Below are 19,519 nucleotides of genomic sequence, written 5' to 3'. Positions count from 1 at the left end.
CTGAGTGAGCAAATATATATTTCTTAGAGGTCAGAATATCACAGTGTGGTTCACTGATTGTGTAATTATGCTAGTACCCTTTCTATGCATCATAGTTTCCTCTAAGTTGTCACAAAGTTCATATCTTGGGATACAGCAACAGCCAATGATTTAATCATGCCTGTGTAATGAAGCCTCCATAAAAACCCGAAACTTCCAGGTTGGTGAACACCTGGAGATTTGGAGACAGTGGCCTGCCTGGAGAAGGCATGGAACTCTTTGACCCTTCCCACATACCTTGTCCTAAGCATCTCTTCATCTGGCTGTTCCTGGGTTATATCCTTTTATAATAAACCAGGAATCTAGTAAGGAAAATGTTTCTCTGAGTTCTGTGAGCCACTGTAGCAAATTAATGCAACTTGAGGAGGGGGTCTGAGGAACCTCCTGATTTATAGCTAGTCTGGGCTTTTGACTGCTGTCTGAAGTATGAGAAGAGGGGGTCATGAGAACCCCCAGTCTTTTGCAGATCAGTCAGAAGCACAGGTGACAACCTGAACTTGTGTCTGGTGTCTGAAGTGGGGAAGGTCTTACAGACTAAACCCATAATCATTGGGATCTGATGCCATCTCCTTGTGGGACATCCGAGAATTGCTTCTTGGTATGAGAAAATCTCCCCACAAAAATGTCGGAGGGATTGGGTCCAGGAACCATTTTACACATTAAACTAGTTTAGAAGTCTCTGTCATATTGTTAGAAATTTTAAAAATTCATTTGAATACTTTCCCTGATTACAGTATTTACTCCTAGTAAATAACCAAGATATGGCTCAAAATAGAATATACTTAAGTATAAACATATGTGACCCCAACCCTGCATGTGATGGGTTAGGATATCAGGGAAAAAAACCATCCGAAATGGTTTCATGGAGAAGGTGGAACTTCAGCATGGCCTTGGAGTGTGAGTAGGACTTGCGTAGGTGGAGAGATACACGGACATATTTGGGTGTGTATAATAGGAAAGGGATACAGCATAATCAAAGATGAGTGCAGATTTAGTTTGGCAGGTGAGGGACAGAGGGGTGGAGGCAATGAGGGAACTGACCCAACTGGAACAGAGGGTTTGGACTAGAGGGTGGAAGGAGATAAGACCAGACCAGTATAGTAAGGACCTTATCCTCCAGATCACAGGGAGAACTGAAAAGATCAGATAAGAAGCAAGCCTAGGTATGGACAAGGTCCTTTGGTGGTATGCTGAAGGTGGCTCAAGCACACAGAGTTTGTGGTTTTGATTGCGTCTACACTTGCAGTGTCCGTGGCCTAAAATAGTGGTGACATTGGGGACAATCTGTGCAGTATGGCAAAGAGAAAAGAGTAGAGGCTTTGTTCGCTAGGGCTGTCATAAAAGTACCATAAAGCAGGTAGCTTAGAACAACAAATTCTCACAATTCTGGAGGCCAAAAGCCTGAACCCAAAGAGTTGGCAGTGTCATGCTCATTCTGAAGCCTGGAGGGGAAGAACTCGTTTTGCCTCTTTCTAGCTTCTGCTGGTTTGCTGGCAGTCCTCAGTGTTCCGTGTATTATGGATGTGTCACTCCAATTCTCCACCTTCATGTGGCCCTCTTCCCTCTGTGTGTCTCTCCACAAAGCATTCTTTTTATAAGGACATCGTCATACTGGATTTGGGATCCACCCTACTCCAGTGGGACCTCATCTTAACTAATCACGGAGTCAATGACCTCATATCTAAATAAAGTCATGGTCTGAGGTACTGGTGATTAGGACTTCAAAAATGTATTTTTTTGTAAGGAACACAGTTCCACTGATAAAAGATTTTGTGTCTGAGATTAAGGACTTAAAGATCCTGAGTGTGGGTAAATACAGACAAGTGGAGAATGTAGGAGGTCTTCAAATCTGTTGTATTCCAACTCAGGTGGCTTCTCTTTTACCTCAGAATGAATGATGGAACATATCTCCACAAAGAGATTTAAAGACCTTTTCCTGCTTTAAAGATTTAGAGACATGATTTATTTGGTTTTATTTCTGGATAGAGTCCATTTTCCATAATGTTAGCCTAAACTTCTAAACCCTGGATCTCTTGAGTAGAAGATGAGTTTTATTTGGAAGAAAAATTAGCAAACAAGTGTTGTATCTTGTAAAAGTTTATTGGGGTGCTTTTCCTTATTCCTTTTGACCATGTCATAAGTGCATAAATTCAGCTCACTGAGATTTTCAGTATGAAATCACTAGGAACATAAAATCTCTGATTTTTGTTCAACAGCTGAATTACTAAGCTGTGACTGGGTGTAGGGGGTATTCGATGATGTCCTTTCGGCCAGGTTGACTCCATGGTCCTAGGTTGTGGGACTGAGTGCCTTCAAAAGACTGAGCAGTTCTTCCTGTTTTGTTTTTTGTGTTCTTAAGTTTATTTATTTATTTGGAGAGAGAGAGAGAACCCAAGAGGGGCAGAGAGAGAGGGAGAGAGAATCCCATGCTGACAGCGCGGAGTCCAATGTGGTGCTCAAACACATGAACTGTGAGATCATGACCAGAGCTGAAACCAAGAGTCAAATGCTTAACCGACTAAGCCACCCAAGCACCCCCTTCCTGTTTTTATCACATGGGTAATAAATGCTGCTCAGAGGAATCTGATATTCCTAGAGTACTCATCAACAGTTAGTCAGCCTCTAGTATTGAAATATGTAAGAGCGGGCCTATTGCAGCTCTACACTCTTTTTCCTCTTCCAGAATCTTCCCCAGGTGTGACAGACGTGACTATCATAGAAAAGCCTCCTGCTGAACGTCATATGATTTCCTCATGGGAACAAGTAAGTGTTGCCCTTTTGAATCCTTACATCCCCACAAAGAGAGGTCAACTTCAGTGACCCTAAAGAAGGAAAAATTAGGGCAGGAAACCTGTTCTTATCTCAGGCCACAGCTGCCTTCAAGGAAGAGTTCAATTTTCTCTTTTATGTTCAGGCCATTTAACATTCCTTTCAGTTCCATACCATTTCCTCAGCCTGGAGCATCTCCTGTGAGCCTCACTATCATTTGGAGGCAGTGGAACATTCATAGTTGTATACAACAAAGCTAAAAATTCAGGAAGGAAAGGAAAAATTAAATATTAATAAGCATGCTGAGCAGAATGTGGATAAGTGTTACAGGGAAGTACTTAACCAGATTAATAGCTACTGCTTCTCCAACCCTCCTCTGAACTTTTATTCATTTGTTCAGTAGAAGTTTTAAGCTCCTAAACTGGGCCAGGCATTGTGCTTGGTGTTGATTCCTGGGGATTCAGTGGTAATCAAAAAACGGTTCCTTACCTCTTAATGTTACTGTGTAAGACATAGTGTAGATCGTTATGAATATAATTACCAAGCAGTCTTAGCACAGTGAGAGAGAGGTAAAGGGAGCATTGTCAGGAGGACTGACCTAGTTTGAGGTTAAGAAAGGTTTTTCCTAAAGAAATTATGTGGAGTTGTTAACCAGACAGAGGGGCTCTGAGAAGGGACTTTCAACCTGTGGGAAGGCTTTGAAATGGGAAGGATTAAATTTTCTAAGAGCATAAAGAAGGTCCCTGTGGCTGGTGCACAAGAGAGCAAGGGAGAGAGATTGGTAAGGACCAGGACATGCAGGCTTCTTAAATCATCATGAGTTTGTGCTTTATTTTTCTTTTTAAGTTTTAGTTTTAATTCCAGTTAGTTGGCATACAATGTTATATTAATTGCAGGTGTACAATGTAGTAATTGAACAGTTCCATACATCATCACCCTGCTCATCATGACAAGTGCACTTTTTAATCCTCATCACCTATTTAACCCATTTCCCCAGCTCCCTCCCCTCTGGTAGCCATCAGTTCTCTATAATTAAGACTATTTCTCTCTCTCTCCCTCTCTCCCTCTCTCCCTCCCTCCCTCCCTCCCTCCCTCCCTCTCTCCCTCTCTCCCTCTCTCCCCCTCTCCCCCTCTCCCCCTCTCCCTCTCTTCCTCTCCCTCCCTCCCTCCCTCCCTCCTCATATTTCCCTTTGCTTCTTTGTTTTGTTTCTTGAATTCCATATATGAGTGAAATCATATGGTATTTGTCTTTCTCTGACTCACTTATTTCACTTCGCATGATACTCTAGCTACATCCGTGTCCTTGCAAATGGCAAGATTTCATTGTATTTATATACCACATCTTCTTTATCCATTCATCAGTCCATGGAGACTTGGACTGCTTCCATATCTTGGCTGTTGTAAATAATGCTGCTGTATAAACATAGGGTTGCATGTGTCCCTTTGAATTAGTGTTTGTGCATTCTTTGAGTAAATACCCAGTAGTGCGATTGCTGGATCACAGGCTACTGCTATTTTTAACTTTTGAGGAACTTCCGTACTGTTTTCCACCGTGGGTGCACCAGTATACATTCCCACCAACAGTACCCAAGTGTTCCTTTCTCTCCACACCCTCCCCTGCACCTCTTCGTTTCTTGTGTTGTGTTATTGATTTTAGCCATACTGAGGATGAGACTGTCATAGTGATGATTTGAGTATCTTTTCATGTTTTGGTGACCATGTCTGTACATGTCTTCTACCCATTTTTCTAATTGGATTATTGGTTTTTTGGGTATTGAATTTTATAAGTTCTTTATATATTTGGGATATTAACCTTTTATTAGATACGTCATTTACAAATATTTTCTCCCATTTTGTCAATTGCCTTTTAGTTTGGTGATCGTTTCCTTTGTGGTGTAGGAAGCATTTTATTTTCATGTAGTCCCGATAGGTTATTTTTCTTTTATTTCCCTTGCTTCAAGAGACATATCTAGAAAAAAGTTGCTATGACTGATGTCAAAGATGTTACTTTACTTACTATGTTCTCTTCTGAGATTTTTAGGTTTCACATCTCACACTTAGGTCTTTAATACGTTTTGAATTTATTTTTGTGTATAGTATAAGAAAGTGGTGCAGTTTTTGCTTTCACACGTTGCCAACCAGTTTTTTCAGAACCATTCGTTGAAGAGACTGTCTTTTTTGCATTGGATATTCTTTCCTACTTTGTTGAAGATTTATTCACCATACAGTTGTGTGTTTATTTCTGGGTTCTCTGTTCTGTTGATATATGTGCCTATTTTTGTGCCAGTACCATACTGTTTTGATTACTACAGCTTTGCAATATAACTTGAAGACCCGAATTATGATGCCTCCAGCTTCACTCTTTTTTAAGACTGCTTTGACTACTCAGGGTCTTTTGTATGAATTTTAGGATTGTTTGTTCTAGTTCTGTGAAAAATGCTGTTGGTATTTTGATATGATTGCATTAAATCTGTAGATTGCTTTGGGTAGTATAGACATTTTAACAATATTTGTTTTTCCAATCCATGAGCATGGACTGTCTTTCTATTTCTTTGTGTTGTCTTCATTTTCTTTTATTAGTGTTTTATACTTTTTGGAGTACAGGTTTTTTCACCTCTTTGGTTAGGTTTGTTCCTAGGTATCTTGTTATTTTGGGTGCAGTTGGAAATGGTATTTTTTAATTAATTTCTCTTTCTGCTGCTTCATTATTGGTATATAGAAATGCAACAGAATTCTGTGCATTGATTTTGTGTCCTGTGACTTTACTGAATTATCAGTTGTAGAAGTTTTTTTGCTGTCGTCTTTTGGGTTTTATATATGGAGTATCAGGTTATCTTAGTGATTTTACTACTTTACCAATTTGGATGCCTTGTATTTCTTTTTGTTGTCAGATTACTTGGCTAGAACTTCCAGTACTATGTAGAATAAAAGTGGTCAGAGTAGACATCTTTGTCTTCTTCCTGACCTTAGGGGAAAACTCTTTTTTCCCATTAAGGATGATGTTAGCTGTGGAGTTTTCATATGTGACCTTTGTTGTGTTGAGGTATATTCCCTCTAAACCTACTTTGTTGAGGGTATTTATCGTGAATGGATGTTTGGCTTTGTCAAATACTACTTCTGTGTCTTTCAAAATGATCATACGGTTCTTATCCTTTCTATTAATGATGTAATGTATCAGGTTGATTGATTTGCAAACATTGCAAACTACTCTTGCAATCCAGGAATAAATTCTACCTGATCCTAGTGAATGATTTTTTTAATGTATTGCTGGATTGCTTTGCTAATATTTTTTTGAGGATTTTTGCATCTGTGTTAATCAGGGATATTGGCCTGTAGTTCTCTTTTTCAGTGGTGTCTCTATCTGGTTTGGATGTCAGGGTAATGCTGGCCTCATAGGATGAATTTGGAAGTTTTCCTTTCTTTTCTGTTTTTTGCAATAGTTTGAGAGGAATGGGTATTAAGTGTTTAAATGGTAGAATTCACTTGTGAAACCCTCTGGTCCTGGAATTTTGATTATTGGGAGTTTTTTGATTACCGATTCAGTTTCTTTGCTGGTCTGTTCAAATTTTCTATTCCTGTTTCAATGTTGGTAGTTTATATGTTTCTAGAAATTTACCCACTTCTTTTAGGTCATCCAATTTGTTAGTATATGGTTTTTCATTTTATTCTCTTATGACTGTATTTCTGTGGGATTGGTTGTTATTTCCCCTCCCTTGTTTGTGATTTGAGTTCTTTCTCTTTTTTTTTCCTGATAAACCTGAATACAGGTTTGTCAGTTTTATTGATTTTCTTCAAAGAAATAGCTCTTGATTTCTTTGATCTGTCTTACTGGGTTTTTTTTTTTTTTTTTTTTTAGTTTGTTTGTTTACCTTCTATATCATTTATTTCTGCTCTAGTGTTTATTTTCTTCTGCTAGTTTTAGGTTTTGTTAGAGTGTTTAATATAAACACTTTAATATAAAGTTAGAGTGTTTATTTGGGCTTTTTCCTGCTTCTTGAGGTAAGCCTGTATTGCTATAAACTTCCCTCTTAGAACCACTTTTGCTGCATCCAGAGGTTTTGGACCACTGTCTTTTCATTTTCATTTGTTTCCATGTACTTATCTCTTCTTTCATTTCCTGGTTGACCAATTCATTGTTCAGTAGCATGTCTTTTAACCTTTATGTATTTGTGGTTTCTCCAGATTTTTTCTTGTGGTCGACTTCTAGTTTCATAGCATTGTGGTCAGGAAATATGCATGGTATGATTTTCATCTTCTTGAATTTGTTGAGGTTTGTTTCCTAGACTAATGTGATCTATTCTGGAGAATGATCTGTGTGCACTTGAAAAGAATGTGTATTCTGCTGTTTTAGGATGGAATGTTCTGAATGTATCTGTTAAATCCATCTGTTCTAGTGTGTCATTCAAAGCCATTGTTTCCTTGTTGATTTTATGTTTAGATGATCTGTCCATTGTTGTAAGTGGGACGTGAAAGTCTGCTACTGTTATTATATTATTATTGATTACTTCCTTTAAGTTTGTAATTAGCTCTTTTATGTATTTAGGTGTTTCTCTGTTGGGTACATAAATATTTACAATTGTTATATCTTCTTGTTGGGTTGTCTTCTTTATGATTATATAGTGTCTTTCTTTGTCTCTTGTTACAGTCTTTGTTTTAAAGTCTATTTTGTCCGATGTAAGTATTGCTAGTGTGGCTATCTTTTGACATCCACTTGCATGATAGATGTTTCTCCATATCCTCACTTTCAATCTGCAAGTGTCTTTAAGTCTAAAACGAGTCTCTTGCAGATAGCATATAGATGGATCTTGGTTTTTAATCCATTCTGTCACCCTGTGTCTTTTGATTGGAGTGTTTAGTCAATTTACATTCAAAGTAATTATTGATAGAAATGTATTTATTGACATTTTCTGAAGATTTTCTGTGTTTGTTTCTGAAGATTTTCTCTTATCCTTTCTTTCATGGTTTGATGATTTTCTTTAATGATATATTTGGATTTCTTTGTCTTTATTCTTTGAGGATTTATCAGTGGTTTTTTTATAGATGATTACCATGGGGTTTATATATAACCTCTTCTGCCTATAGCAGTCTGTTTTAAGTTGATGGTCGTTCAAGTTTGAACCCATTCTTTTCTCCTCTCCTGCCTACATTTTCAATACATATTATTATATTTTATAACCTTTTTTGTGAGTTCCTTGACTGATTTTTTTATAGCAATATCCATTTTTACTGCTTTTTTATTTCCTACGTCTATACTATCACTTTTGGTCTTTCCATTCAAAGGAGTTTGCTCTTTATTAAGAGAGCAAAGGAGAGCCATTGAAATGTTTTAAGTACAGAACTCGGAAGTTCAGATTTCTGCTTTGGAAAAGTCACTGTGTCTGAGGAATAGCAAATGGATTTGACCAGGGGAGAAAAATTAACCTACCATTTAATAAGTGCCTACTAACACACATCATATAATTTATTTTAGTTAATCCTCATAATAACCCTGCAGGGTAGATATTGATATCTTCATGTTACCAATGAAGAAAGTCATTGGTCCGTGCAGGTTAAAGAGTTTGTCCTGGCTCACAGAGCTACCAAGTGGCAGAGCCTGAATTTGAACTTAGAGTTACCTGCCTTATCTAAGCATGACCATGTCTGCTCTGGCAGACTGCCCTCATAATGGAGGGCACCACTATGGCAGCCTTCCCCTGGGCAGCAAAGCATCCCACGGTATGTGTGCATGTTCAGTCCCTGCCAGCAGGGCTCACCCTCCATGGACTGAGCCAGTGGCACCTTCTTTGGCAGCTCAGTAACTGGTAGTTAAAGTTTCTCTCTAGGACCTCCGCTCAGTCAGCACTCCCAACTTCTCATGGGCTCGCTTAGCCCCAACCCCCATTTCCACTCATAGTTCACAATAGAAAAGGAAATTTAGAACAGTGTATATCTGCTGAACTCTTGCTGGCTGATCAGGGAGAGCCTGCTTCTGGTGCAACTGTGCCAGCCTGGCCTTGTTGACATTGTTTCAGCCCTCTGATCCTTTATAGGCCTAAGTCAGCCCTTTAGGGAGTGCTTCAGAGTGCTTTTTTGTGAGTGAGATCCTGGTGTTTTCCTGTCTGCCAAAGAGAAGGAGATTCCTGGCTTGGAAGCCTGAGTTCGTTGACCTGGATGGGAGGATGAGAGGGCAGGAATGCCTTGTCCTAGGTGGAACACCATTGAGGTGGTATCATATTGTGTCACTTATTTAATGAGGTAATTTCTGAGGCATATTCTTCCTTGTGTCTTATACCAGATATTCTTCAGAACTCTCTAAGACGACTATCCACTTGTCCTAGTTTAACTTATGCTGTACTTTATTCATTGGGAGCATGCCTTTCATGGCTGCTTTTTAGGTCTGGAGTCTATAGCTGATCTCATTTAGATTTAATTTGCCCCCCTGGACAATGCATCTTTATTGGGTTCCCTTGAGCTTAGAGTGACATTAAGGGGAATGGATAAATCGCCCTCAGAGATCTGAAAGGCATAATGGGTAAGCATGAGAGAAAGAGATTTTTAGCTAACTGAGACAGTCAATGGAACATTTTCTTCAAACATACTCAATTGGGGTAATTTCTGTGAAAGCACCTGGAATAATAAGATACAGTGATTTGGAATTTTCCATTGAGTGCTTTACTTGAAATATCCTAGACTTAATTACAGTAAAATATGCCATATTTAAAGTACAAACAGTATTAGGATCAGCAGCATAGAAATTCACTTGTGCAGTTCCATGGCTTGAGCTTTCTGGAGGCTTGTTGGATAGATACTTAAAAGCTAATGTATGGACACAGACAATAGAAGAGTTTTGGGTATGTGCTTTTGTTTTTAAGATTCTGTTTTTGTCTAGCACATTTTTTTTTTCTGGTTGTGCTGGACAAAACATGGTCACTATAGAACATTTGGAAATTAAAAAAAAGATAAAAAATGAAAAGTCCTCTACGACTTTACCACATAGAGATAATCACTATTACTATACTTTTAGTTGTGTGGGTGGGTGGAGGTGAGCAATGAATAGTATGGTCTAGGGACCCCCTAAGAGTCCAAAAATGGGAATTGGGACTTCTTGAAATGTATGTCAAATTTACTAATGTGTACCTTTTTCTGCAGAGCTGTGTCTTCCAATTCTGAAAGGGATTCATAACCCTAAAAAGTGTAAGAACAGGTTTTTGTAATAATTTTTCTCTTTTTTTTTTTTTTTTTGAAGCATAGTTGACATACAATGTACATTAGTTTCAGGTGTACAACATAGTGATTCGACAAGTTGGTACATTAGGCTATGCTCACCACACATGTACCTATTATCTGTCACCATACAATGCTATTACAGTACCACTGACTGTATTCTCTGCTGTACTTTTCATCCCCATGACTTACTCATTCCATAACTGGGAGTCTGTACCTCCCTCTCCCTGTAACCACTTTTGCTCATACCTTGCCCACTCCCAGCAACCATCAGTTTGTTCTTCGCGTTTATGGGTCTGTTTTTACTTTTTCTTTGCTTGTTTTATTTTTTAGATTCCCCATATAAGTGAAATGATATGGTATTTATCTTTCTGTGACTTATTTCACTTAATACAATAACCTTCAAGGTCCATGTGTGTTGTCGCAAATGGCATGATCTCATTCTTTTTTCATTCTTTTTATATGGCTGAGTCATACTCCATTGTGCATATATACTACATCTTCTTCATCCGTTCATTTTTTTAATGTTTATTTATTTTGAGAGAGATAGCACGCATGTACAAGTGGGAGAGGGACAGAGAGAGGAGAAAGAGAGAATCCCAAGCAGGCTCTGCGCCATCAGCAGAGAACCTAAAAGGGGGTTCAGTCTCACAAACCATGCTATCATGACCTGAACCAAAATCAAGATTCGGACACTTAACCAACTGAGCCACCCAGGCACCCCTTCATTCATCTTGGCTTTCATATCTTGGCTATTTTAAATAATCCTTCAGCAAACATGGGTGCCTATATCTTTTTGAATTACTGTTTTCATTTTCTTTGGGTAAATATCCAGTTGTGGGTTTAGTGGATTGTTGGGTGGTTCAATTTTTAATTTTGTGAGGACTCTCCATACTGTTCCACAGTGGCTGTACCAATTTACATTCCTACCAACAGTGCACCAAGGGAGGGTTCCTTTTTCTCCACATCCTCACCAACACTTGTTTCTTGTGTTTTTCAGTCTAGCCATTCTGACAGGTGTGAGGTGATTATCTGATCATAGTGTTGATTTGCATTTCTCTGATGGTTAGTGATGTTGGGCATCTTTTCATGTCTGTTGGCCAACCGTATGTCTTTGGAAAAGTGTCTTTTCAGGTTCTTTGCCTGTTTTGTAATTGGATTCTTTGTGTTTTTGATGTTGTATAAGTACTTTATATATTTTGGGTGTTAACCCCTTATTTGGTATACCATTTATGAATAAGCTCTCCCATTCAGTAGGTTGCCTTTTTGTTTTGTTGATGGCTTTCTTTGCTGTGCAAAACCATTTTATGCTGGTGTAGATGATAGTTTATTTTCACTTTTGTTTCCCTTGTCTGAGGCGACATATCTAGAAATGTAATAATTTATTCATTCAAAATAGACACAGTGCTTTATGTGTTATTTGTTGGTACCTACTTTTGTCATTTAAGCAGTGGAGGGCAGAAGTCTTGAGCGGAGCTGAAACTCCCTTACCCCACTTATTTACCCAAGTGGTTACTGAAGAGCATTTTTCCATAGGATCAGGCTTGGCAGGGCCCCCTGACTTGTGCCTGCTCCAGAAAGTGCCTATACCTGAGGAGTGGGAGGGCCCTCAAGGGCTGATAGTTTCCACTTCTCTGGGGGACTGACTCTAGAGACTTACCTGCTTAGAGACACTCCAGCCAGGGCCCAACTGCCACGCAGTAGACCTGCTGTCCATAGCTGCGTGAATATACGGGGGCCATAGAGGCCCTCCAAGAAGAGGCTCCCTACAGCTGCCCTGCCCCTCTGGGCAAATGCAGTCCTCGGGGGGGAGCCCATGGAGATAAGATACAGGAATAAGGCTGTGTAGGCACTGACTAGGCAAAAACAGCCTGAAGTAGAAAGGAGTCTCATGGCCGCGCTAGGCCCTTGGCTAGATAATACACTTTCTCTGGGTCTCATATTCATCATGTATAAGTGTTTTGAAATAAGTGTTATTGAAGGACTCATCCAGTTCTAATATTTTGTGATTCTTTGGTGAAAACACAGGAGGAAAAGGCTGAAAACTAAAACTTAAATGACCACATACCTGTGGCAGTCTCCTCAGGTTAGAGGAATAGGAAAACCACCTCTTTCTGTTTTAATGTATTGCACCCGTTTTTGTTCCTTAAAAAGCAGTTTCAATCTGCCTGGTTTGTGTAGTTATATGATTCATGTTCACTGTGTGTGCTGCCTGCATTCTGTAATGATGGTAGTTAGTAAGACCTAATGTCTGTACTGGGCTTTTCATCTCTCAGGCCTGTGAAAGCACCTGCCTCCTGATACTCACAGCATCCTGGTGTCAGGAGACTTCTATTATTAAGTATTCCGGTGACATTTCATAGTTGCAGAGTGCTTTACAATTCTTGATTGGTTAGACTTTCCAATCCCCAGATAAAAATTCAATTTACTGGTGGTGAAACTATGGCCCGCAGAGACCAAATGATTTGGCAGAATATCTCCTCTCCTTTTAGGCTCGCTTTTTCTACAGTCTACAGAGAGTGGGTTCTGAACCTTCTTGCGGATCTGTCCCTCACATGCCCTGCTATGAATCTATTGTAAGCATCCCTGGTGGGAGGGAGCAGGCTGTGACACCTTGTCACCAGGGAGCCCCTCACCTCATGCCCCCTCTCCACCCTGGGAGCCCCTCTGTGTTCTCTGTGGGTTAGTCTGTCCCTCTCCAGTGCTTCACTTCTTCCCGCTGCACTGGCAACTCTCCTAGAGGGCCTTCCCATCTCTTTAAAATTAAAAACAAAACCTGTAACCTTGTGTCTCTCTCTGGCTACTTGGCCATTTGTTCCTTTGTTTGCACAGCCAAGTATGTAGAAAAATTGTCTAAATCAGGGGTCAGCGTGTGTGTGTGTGTGTGTGTGTGTGTGTGTGTGTGTGTGTGTTTAAGGATCTAATAGTAACTATTTTAGATTCTGGGGCTGTATTCTGCCTCAACTATTCATCTTTGCCATGGTAGCACTAAAAGCAGCCATGGGCAGTGCTGAAATGCACAGGTGTGACTGGGTCCCAATAAAACATTTACAAAAACGGGTGGCAGGGGCGCCTGGGTGGCTCAGTCGGTTAAGCGGCCAACTTCGGCTCAGGTCATGATCTCGCGGTCCGTGAGCTCGAGCCCCGCGTCGGGCTCTGTGCTGACAGCTCAGAGCCTGGAGCCTGTTTCAGATTCTGTGTCTCCCTCTCTCTGACCCTCCCCCGTTCATGCTCTGTCTGTCTCTCTATCTCAAAAATAAATAAACGTTAAAAAAAAAAAAATTAAAAAAACAAACAAACAAAAAAAAAAAAACGGGTGGCAGGGTGGAGATATTCAGGGGGCCACAATTTGCTAACCCCTGGTCTAAATTACTATCCCCGTCCTTCACTTTCCAGTCAGTCTTCACACTTCCACAGCCTGTATTTCTCCACCACCATTCCCTGGACACCGCTCTCACAAATTACCAGGGACCCCTGCGCTGCTAAACCCATATTCCTCTCATGTGACATCTCCTGCATTTCTGTCCATCCACCACTCCGTTGTCTACCCAGCTATCTCTGTAGAGTCTGTGGCACCACCCTCTACCCCTCTGTCTCCACACTTACCTGTTACGTATTTGTCTCTGCAGAAAGTAGAAATGTGTTCGGCTCACGGAAATATAATACTAAACTAAGAACAGCTTAAACACGTAGGAATTAATATTTCTTGCATAACAAGACCTGAGATGGACAGTTACAGTAGGTTCATCAGCCTTAACATGTTAAGCCATTATCACTAATTCAGCCTGTTCCTTTATGCAGCCAAATAACTGCTGCAGCCACACCTGCCACCTGTAGGCTCAGGGCAGGAAGATGAGGTAAGGGAGGTTCCAGCCACATCTGTCGCCTTTTAACAGGGGAAGGAAAGTTTTCCTAAAACCTCCCTCGTTGGACTTGGGCTTACAGTTAATGCCCCACACTTGTTGCGGAGGAGGGCCTTAAGTACTGAGCCGGGCACGTGGCCATCTTAGACAAAGTTAGGGCTTGTCACAGAGGAAGATGGATTTGAATCAGCAGCCTATGTATCTGCCACAGCCGCCTCTGTACCTGGCCTTATTCCTTTCTGTTTTTAGTGCCCAGCACAGTATTTATTCCATAACACTTAATAAAAGTGCGGAATGAGCCCCAAGGTGACCTGCCACCTTTTCCATAAGCCCTGAGAGTCCAGCTGCCGCAGCCAACATCTCAGAAGGAGCCCTCAGGTGCAGGGGCTTCCCCCACAAATCCCTCCATCTGTAGAAACCTGCTGACTTGTTAAGCTGGGGGCATTGCCATTTGAAAGTTGTGTTGGCTGATGTCTTACCTTACACAGAGCTTCACCAAAACGTGGTGCCCCAGACAGGTTGATATTTAGGTATCTTTTTCATCACATGTCTTTAGAGGAACATTTGATGGTTGTATGTGGAAAGGGTTTGGGGAAGAATATGTTGCTTCTCCTCTGAGTTTTAAGCAACTCAGACCCAACCTTTCATACACCACCCACCAAGACAAAAGATTCCAGTTCACCAGGCCCTCCCACTCTCTTTAGGCAGGGTGTTGAGAATATATTTGAGAATTCTCCTGCAGGCCTCGCCCTATCCCTCCACAGCCCCAACAGATACTCCTTTGACTACATGGGACATCCTTCCTGAGAAGAGTTTCTGTTAGATGCAGCTGTCCTCATTGCCTCAGGTTTCCAGTTTGATTTTAGCACGATGGACCTCCCGGGCAATTCTTCCTCTGCTGAGGTTGCAGATGGGTGCGGAGAGCCTGCCCAGGATGGACACGCACCTGCAGAAACATTAATTTCTGGCCCTCGCCCCTTTGCCTGCCTCATCCTGCATCTGCTGCCCAGCCCGCTTCCCCGGTAAAGTGGCCTCTGAAAGGGAGGGAGCAGAGTGGTACAAGATTCCCACAGTAGAGAAGGTGAGCAGGAGAAAGTGGACAGCTCTTACTAGCCCTTCCCTCAAGGCTCAGGCAGTGCTCAGGAACGAAAATGAAGGTCTGGGAAAGAAGCTGATAGTTCCCCAAATAGCGGAGTGCCTCAAGTCCTTCAACTGATAAAGCAGTGATACTGCTTGTGGTAGCCTCTTTCTGGCATAGCCTAAAGAGGCTACTGCAGATAGCCTCCTCTGGAGAAGAAAAGAAGAATGAAAACCAGGAACCATGTGACAGAATCAGCCTTGGGCTACACAGAGTAGCAGTACCACACTGAGGCCACCTGATAATTTCAGACACTGATCAGCAGTATGATTCTCCTTTCTTGACTTTCTCCCCAAATCCTTCCAATCCTCATACCTCCCCCTTTTACATTCCCTTTCTGCCAATCTTCCTCCTCCCTGCCGCGCCCCACAAAATAAGACACGTGAACCTGGTGTGAAGAAGCCCTCTGAAGTTGGCAGATTGTTACCTAAAGAAGAGCCGTCTCTTTCCAGATTGGGCAGGAGAGAAATTGAAATGTCAGTAGCTCTGAGTTGCTGGTCAGGGTAGAGGATCCACATAAAAGTGGCACCCTGACAGCCCCACTCAGAAGGAAGGGAGTGAAGAGCTTCAGGACCAGCCACAGTGCGGGCTTCCTGGTGGTGACATCTGCAGCAAGGACGCAGCAGAGCCAGGACCCACGGTGATTCATGGACGAATGTCCGTGTGGGCTTAAGATTTTCATGAACACTCCTTGACATTTTATAGGTTTATGTTAGTATCTGAATGTAGTAAATACTTGATTTCACTGATTTTTATGTTTATGAATCCTGAATAATTTTTTAAATGATGGTATAAAATAATACCAAAATTTCTTCCTTGAGAAAAATAAATATTATAATAAATGTTATAATCATCACTAGTGGAATTCTCCAGCCTAACTTAAAGATGGGCTTGGATTTCTTGGGATCCCCGTTAGGTCAGATAGACAGTAGTTTCCACGTTTCCACCACTAGATGGCACTAGTGACCAAAATCTCAGAGTAGATGCTGGACTTTGGGGGTGACAGAAGGAACAAGGATTTTGTCAGAACACCGACAACTGTAGACTTCCTGTGCTAGGGTTCTGGGGATGGAAGAAAGGCATTCTGTGTGCATGCTTTTCCTGAGAGCACATAGGATGTGCCATTCAGGAGGCACTGGGAGGAAGCCCTAATTCCAGACAGCTTACTCAGTATGAAAATAAGTAAGTTAGCCAAGGAGTCAGAGAATCCCTTAGGTTACACATCTGTGAGACTGGGAACTAGATGGTGAAGAGATCAAACAAAAACTGATCACAATGCATATTTTAGTTGTTAGATCAGGAAAATGAAAAACCCATTTCATTAAAAGGACAGCTGTTGTGCATTTAATAATTTAAAAATACTGCTTAAAATTACCGGCAAGGTTGAAATTTGCTCCTCACCTATGGTTCTTGAAGATGTTATATCCTAAAATTTTAATTACCTAGTCTTCTCTCTTCCTGCCAAGCTTACACCCTCTCCTGCCTCTGGTGTCTTTTAGACTCTCTTGGAGCTTATTCTTGAACCTAGGTTCACAGAGTTTAAGTGACACTCAGAGTTACTCAGCTAGTGGCAGAATTGGGAAGTAAACTCAGATTGTCCTGCTAGACTCTAATTTGCCCACACATCACCTGCCTAAAGTAACCAGCAACGTGACTTATAAGAAGTGTTCAGTATCACATCTCAGAGGGGTCTAAAAAGCAAAAAGTTTTGGATAGAGTTGCTAATATATTGCCCCTCTATGTAACGATGACGAGAAGTCTGCCTGAGGGCGCCAGGAAAGAACTGAACCCATCCTTCTGTACACTCCGAGGGCTTGATTGGCTAGAGAAGACTGGTCCGTCATGTGCACAGATGTGAGTTACTTAGAATTTAGGGCATGTTCCTAGTACCTCCTGAAAAGATACTAAGCTATTCCTTTGTTCTTTCCACCACCAGACTAGATGATTTGCTGTCCATATGAAGTACTTGTTCATGTCTTGTTATACATTTTTACTTTCTAAGAACTTTCAGAATCATTAGGTTCATTACATAAATGCTCTAGAAGTATATACTCTTCACTTTGAAGATGTTCTCATTTATCCAATAATTTGTTTCAGAAAATAATTTATGAGAATGGGTCTGGAATTTATGCCAGGGATTATTTTCCTCCAGCATCATCAGAACTTTGCTTAGAACCTCCTCTCACACTTTGTTTCCCTAAGCCGCCTCCTCGGCTTCTTCTTCTGCCCCTTCCCCCTCCCTCTCCACCAAGGCAGTCACAGCAGAGCAGACACTACTCTGCCTTATCTGGTGAGGCAAAAAAGAGATCAAACTGGTAACTCTGCTCTGCAGACTCCGCCTCTCTAATAGAATTGTTTTTGTTTTCAATGTTATTGAGATATAATTGACATACGACATTGTATTGGTTTTAGGTGTATAATATAATGGTTTGATATATGAGTATATTTTGAATGATTACCGCAGCAAATTTACTTAACATCCATCACCATACATAATTTTAAGTTTTATTTTCTTACGATGAGAACTTTTAAGATTTACTCTATGAGCAACTTGCAAATACACAGTACAGTATTGTTATAGTCACCTTGCTGTATATTATATCCCCAAGACTTATTTATAACTGGGAATTTGTACTTTTGAACCCACTTTTGCCCACTCCTAACCCCTGCCTCTGGCAACCACCAGTCTGTACTTTGTAGCTCTGAGCTTGGTTGGTTGGTTGTTTAGATTCCACATAAAAGTGAAATCATACAGTATTTGGCTTATTTCACTTATAATGTCCTTGAGGTCCATCCATGTTGTCTTGTCACAGATGGCAAAATTTCATTCTTTTTATGGACAAATAGTATTCCATTATGTGTGTGTGTGTGCACGTGTGTGCATGTGTGTGTTTACCATACATTCTTTATTCATCCATTGGGGGACACTTGGGTTTTTTCCATATCTTGGCTAGTGTAAATAGTGCTATAGTGAAACAGGGATGCATAGATCTTTTTGAATTAGTGTTTTTGTTTTCTTTATTTAAATACCCAGCAATGGAATTGCTGCATCATATGGTAGTTCCTATTTTTAATTTTTTGAGGAGCCTCCACGGTTTTCCGTAGTGACTGCACCAATTTATATTTCCACCAGCAGTGCACAAGCATCCCCTTTTCCCCACATCCTCACCAACACTTGTCTTTTTTTTTTTTTTTTTTTTAATGTTTATTTATTTTTGAGAGAGAGAGCGAGTGAGACCTGGGGAGGGGCAGAGAGAGGGATACAGGATCTGAAGTGGGCTGTGTGTTGACAGCAATGAGCCTGATGTGGGGCTTGAACTCATGAGCCATGAGATCATGACCTGAGCTGAAGATGCTTAACAGACTGAGCCACCCACGTGCCTCTTGTCTTTTTTGATAATGGCCATTCTAACAGGTATGAGGTGATACCTCATTGTGGTTTCAATTTGCATTTCCCTCATGATTAATGATGTTGAGCACCTTTTCATATACTTTTGTTCATTTGTGTTTTTTGGGAAAATGTCTATATAGTTTCTAAACCCATTTTTAAATTGGATTGTTTTTTCTGTTGAGTTTTATGAGTTCTTTATAGATTTTAGATTTTGACCGCTTATCAGGTAAATGATTTGCAAATATTTTCTCCCATTTACTAGGTTACCTTTTCATTGTGTTGGTGGTTTTCTTTGCTGTACATAACAAGTGTTCTATCCCACTTATTTATTTATTTTTGCTTTTCTTGCCTTTGATTCTGGTGCCAAAGAGGAAAAAAAATTGCTAACACTAATGTCAAGGGGTTCACCCTGTATGGTTTGTTCTAGGAGTTTTATAGTTTTCAGGTCTTACATTCAACTCTGTAATCTTTGTTGAGTTGATTATTGTGTATGTTTTAAGATAGTGGCCGAATTTTGGGGCATCTGGGTTGCTCAGTCAGTTAAGCATCCGACTCTTGATTTTGGCTCAGGTCATGATGTCGCAGTTCATGAGATTGAGCCCCCATTGGGCTCTGTGCTGACAGCATGGAACCTGTTTGGGATTCTCTCTGATTCTCTCTCTCTCTCTCTCTCTCTCTCTCTCTCTCTCTGCGTGTGTGTGTGTGTGTGTTCCTCCCCTGCTAGCTCATGAGTGCTCTTTCTCTTAGTAAATAAATATTAAAAAGAGATTTAACCAGTTTTCCTAACACCATTTATTGAAGAAACTATCCTTTCTGCGTTGTATTTTCTTGGCTCCTTTGTCAGAAACTAATTGACCATGTATGCATGGGTTTATTTCTGGGCTCTCTATTGTGCTCAGTCAATCTATGTGTTTGTTTTCATGCTAATACCACACAGTTTTATTTATAATAGCTTTGTAGTGCAGCTTCAAATCAGAAACTGTAATGCCTTTAGCTTTGTTCTTCTTAAGATTGCTTTGGCTCCTTGGGGTCTTCTGTGATTCTACTAAGACTTTAGGTTTGATTGTTTTTACTGTTTCTGTGGAAAACACCGTTGGAATTTGGTAGGGATTACAT

General features: G+C 40.7%; 1 protein-coding gene across 7 annotated transcripts in view; it reads left to right on the top strand.

The window, feature by feature from the left end:
• Positions 1 to 19,519, top strand: part of TPGS2 (tubulin polyglutamylase complex subunit 2) — a 66,792-nt gene that overhangs the window by 9,932 nt on the left and 37,341 nt on the right. For 6 of the 7 annotated variants that reach the window (XM_060613653.3, XM_060613654.3, XM_060613656.3 and 3 more), the window contains exon 2: positions 2,723 to 2,802. The exons of the other annotated variant lie outside the window; for it this stretch is intronic. In XM_060613653.3, the coding sequence (XP_060469636.3) occupies positions 2,723 to 2,802 (80 nt within the window). The remainder of the gene's footprint in view (positions 1 to 2,722; positions 2,803 to 19,519) is intronic. 7 annotated transcript variants of the gene reach the window in all.

Source organism: Panthera onca, chromosome D3 (genome assembly GCF_046562875.1).
Source record: "Panthera onca isolate mPanOnc1 chromosome D3, mPanOnc1 haplotype 2, whole genome shotgun sequence".
Classification (NCBI taxonomy): Eukaryota; Metazoa; Chordata; class Mammalia; order Carnivora; family Felidae; genus Panthera; species Panthera onca.
This window is presented reverse-complemented; position numbering and strand designations above follow the sequence as displayed.